The 2,500-nt window shown below is 37.6% G+C and overlaps 2 protein-coding genes across 3 annotated transcripts in view; both read right to left on the bottom strand.

Annotated features, from left to right (window-relative positions):
* Window positions 1-455, bottom strand: part of LOC113812805 (uncharacterized) — a 30,400-nt gene extending 29,945 nt beyond the window's left edge. Inside the window, exons 1-2 of one of the 2 annotated variants that reach the window (XM_070128044.1) lie at window positions 432-455; window positions 25-109 (exon numbers count right to left, since the gene is read on the bottom strand). In XM_070128044.1, the coding sequence (XP_069984145.1) occupies window positions 25-27 (3 nt within the window). In that variant the 5' untranslated portion in view covers window positions 28-109; window positions 432-455. Of the gene's footprint in view, window positions 1-24; window positions 110-431 lie in introns of those variants that run through there. The other variant, XM_070128048.1, reaches the window with a different exon arrangement.
* LOC113812819 (probable peptidoglycan muropeptide transporter SLC46) overlaps window positions 40-2,500 on the bottom strand; it is a 3,690-nt gene continuing 1,229 nt past the window's right edge. The window contains exons 3-7 of the mRNA XM_070127674.1: window positions 2,359-2,500; window positions 1,554-1,655; window positions 801-938; window positions 432-672; window positions 40-109 (exon numbers count right to left, since the gene is read on the bottom strand). The exon at window positions 2,359-2,500 is cut by the window's right edge and continues 762 nt beyond it. Of these exons, the coding sequence (XP_069983775.1) occupies window positions 40-109; window positions 432-672; window positions 801-938; window positions 1,554-1,655; window positions 2,359-2,500 (693 nt within the window). The remainder of the gene's footprint in view (window positions 110-431; window positions 673-800; window positions 939-1,553; window positions 1,656-2,358) is intronic.

Below are 2,500 nucleotides of genomic sequence, written 5' to 3'. Positions count from 1 at the left end.
ACCGACGACATAGCCTCTGCCTACCATATTCTCACGCAATCATCCTGGTTGTGTGTCCAAAACCTCACTTGTCGCTGCAGTTTGTTGATCGAATCGTGTGTACAACCACCTGTAAGGCAGAGGTTGTAGATGCAATTAAACGTGCAGATATTCCTATCATAGATCATATACAACATCCAGTAGCATCACTGATTCAATGAAGATTTTCATCATCCTTTAATGAAAATAAATTGGTGGCGTGAACATTGCCTGCACCAGTGGCATAGATACCTGCACTCTTAGACGATCAAAACATCAAGTAATGACACAATTTACTACCAGGATAACTTTCCATATATCTTAGCATTGCTGATTATGTTAACATTCTATCCTCCTTAAATTGATATGACCTAGTGGTATAAAGATGGCGTGTCAGTGGCACAGATACTTACACGGCCAAGCAACAGATAACGGCACAAAGCGCTGCCAGGAGGACGAACACCGTGCCAGGGAACACGCCCACGGTAGCGTTGTACACGAGGCTGTACACCGGCGTGGCGAGCACCGGCATGAGGGCGTTGACCACGCACACCATCCCGAAGACAATTCCTAGCTCGTCGTCGTTCACCAACTTTGAGATCTTTCCTCTGGCTGCTGACGTCACCATCAACATGAACACAGAAGTTCCGGATGCTATAATTAGATAAAAGTGTCTTTATTGGACCACGGACGCATGTGGTGAGTCGAACTAAAACAAAGGAGTCCAATCTATCATAAATATCTATCATAAAATGAGTCCCTACGGCACACGCGCTACGTACCGAGATAGAGGACCCAGGGCTGGGGCGCCGTGCCGATGAGCATGAGGTAAAACATGGCAGAAGCCCCTCCCACGAATATGATGAGACTATCGTGTACTCTAAGATAGTAGCTGAGAACTGGCAGAACTACCAACGAGCCTGTAAGAGTTTACCAAGGGATTATAGCAGGCATCATAGCAAACCATAAGGTTCAGGGTGTGGCAGATAAGATTATTTTAACTACGCCCACTAATAAAGGAATCACCTTAAATACGCACAATCGATATTTGCATTGATTGAAAGATATGCCGCAGGGAATCTATACTTGCACTTTGTACGTATTTTACAGTATTGAATTAAATGTTCTTTACTGTCAAATTATTATATACTAGCGTCCTTGATATCTGCAGACAGTTTAAAAATATTTCTCTACAATTTCCCTTTATATGGAATTTGAATTACCTTATGAAAGAAAGACAATTAATGGGTGTTCTATATTTAAAAATTGTAGATAGCGATAATTTGGGTAATGCACCTGGGTTATTACTGTAATACTTCAGTTTACATAATTTGTCTTCTCCAGCTTTCTCGGAAAGGGCCCGTAATTTTTCTTCACCTTACATATCAGAGGGATTATAAGTAAAGCTCATGAGACCTGTGATTTCAACAAGACATGAGTGAAAAACAAATTCGGGCGTGCTAATGGCAACTGCGTAAGTTTAAGTCAACACTGTAAATAGAAACAACGTTGCAAGTGCGAAACCAAAACCTGACCGAGGGCGTGGAATGCGTAGTCGACGGAAATCCAGAGGCTGAAACTCTCCTCTTCCCAAGAAAACTTTTTCTGCGTGTACAGGTAATAGATGTTCTTCACGCCTGAAGACAGGAAAGAGAAATCGAAGATGATACGTTATATCATATATGCAAATGCACAAATACTTATATATATAAATAAATACATATATATACATATGTAAACACACAGACATATGTATACATGTATATATACTTATATATATGTGTGTGTGTGTATATATATGTATATGTATATATATAAATATATGTATGTATATAATATAATATATATATACATATATATATATACATATACATATATATATATATATATATATATATATATATATATATATTTATATATATATATATATGTGTGTGTGTGTGTGTGTGTGTGTGTATACATATATATACACACATACATATACTTTTATATGTAAATATTTATACATATCTATATCTATATCCATATATATATATATATATATATATATATATATATATATATATACATATATATACATATATGTATATATATACATATATGTATGTATATACATATATGTATGTATATATATATATATATATATATATATATATATATATATATATATATATATATATGTGTGTGTGTGTGTGTGTGTGTGTATATGTACACATATGTGTGTGTGTGTGTGTGTATATGGACAAACACACATATGTGTGGGCGTGGGTGTGTTTATGGTTGTGTGTGAATTTAAATGGGATAAACATAATGATGCTTAGTAAGATTGCGCTGCCATACCGACGTCAAAGGTAAAGATGCAGATTATGGCTGCGTATCCGAGGATCTGCGGTCGGCCGCCGCCCTCGCGCTCCCTCCACACCAGCGCCAGCGAGCGCCTGAGCCTCGAAAGCGACAGATCGTCGCTCACTCGCCGCGGCCT

Source organism: Penaeus vannamei, chromosome 12 (genome assembly GCF_042767895.1).
Source record: "Penaeus vannamei isolate JL-2024 chromosome 12, ASM4276789v1, whole genome shotgun sequence".
NCBI lineage: Eukaryota > Metazoa > Arthropoda > Malacostraca > Decapoda > Penaeidae > Penaeus > Penaeus vannamei.
This window is presented reverse-complemented; position numbering and strand designations above follow the sequence as displayed.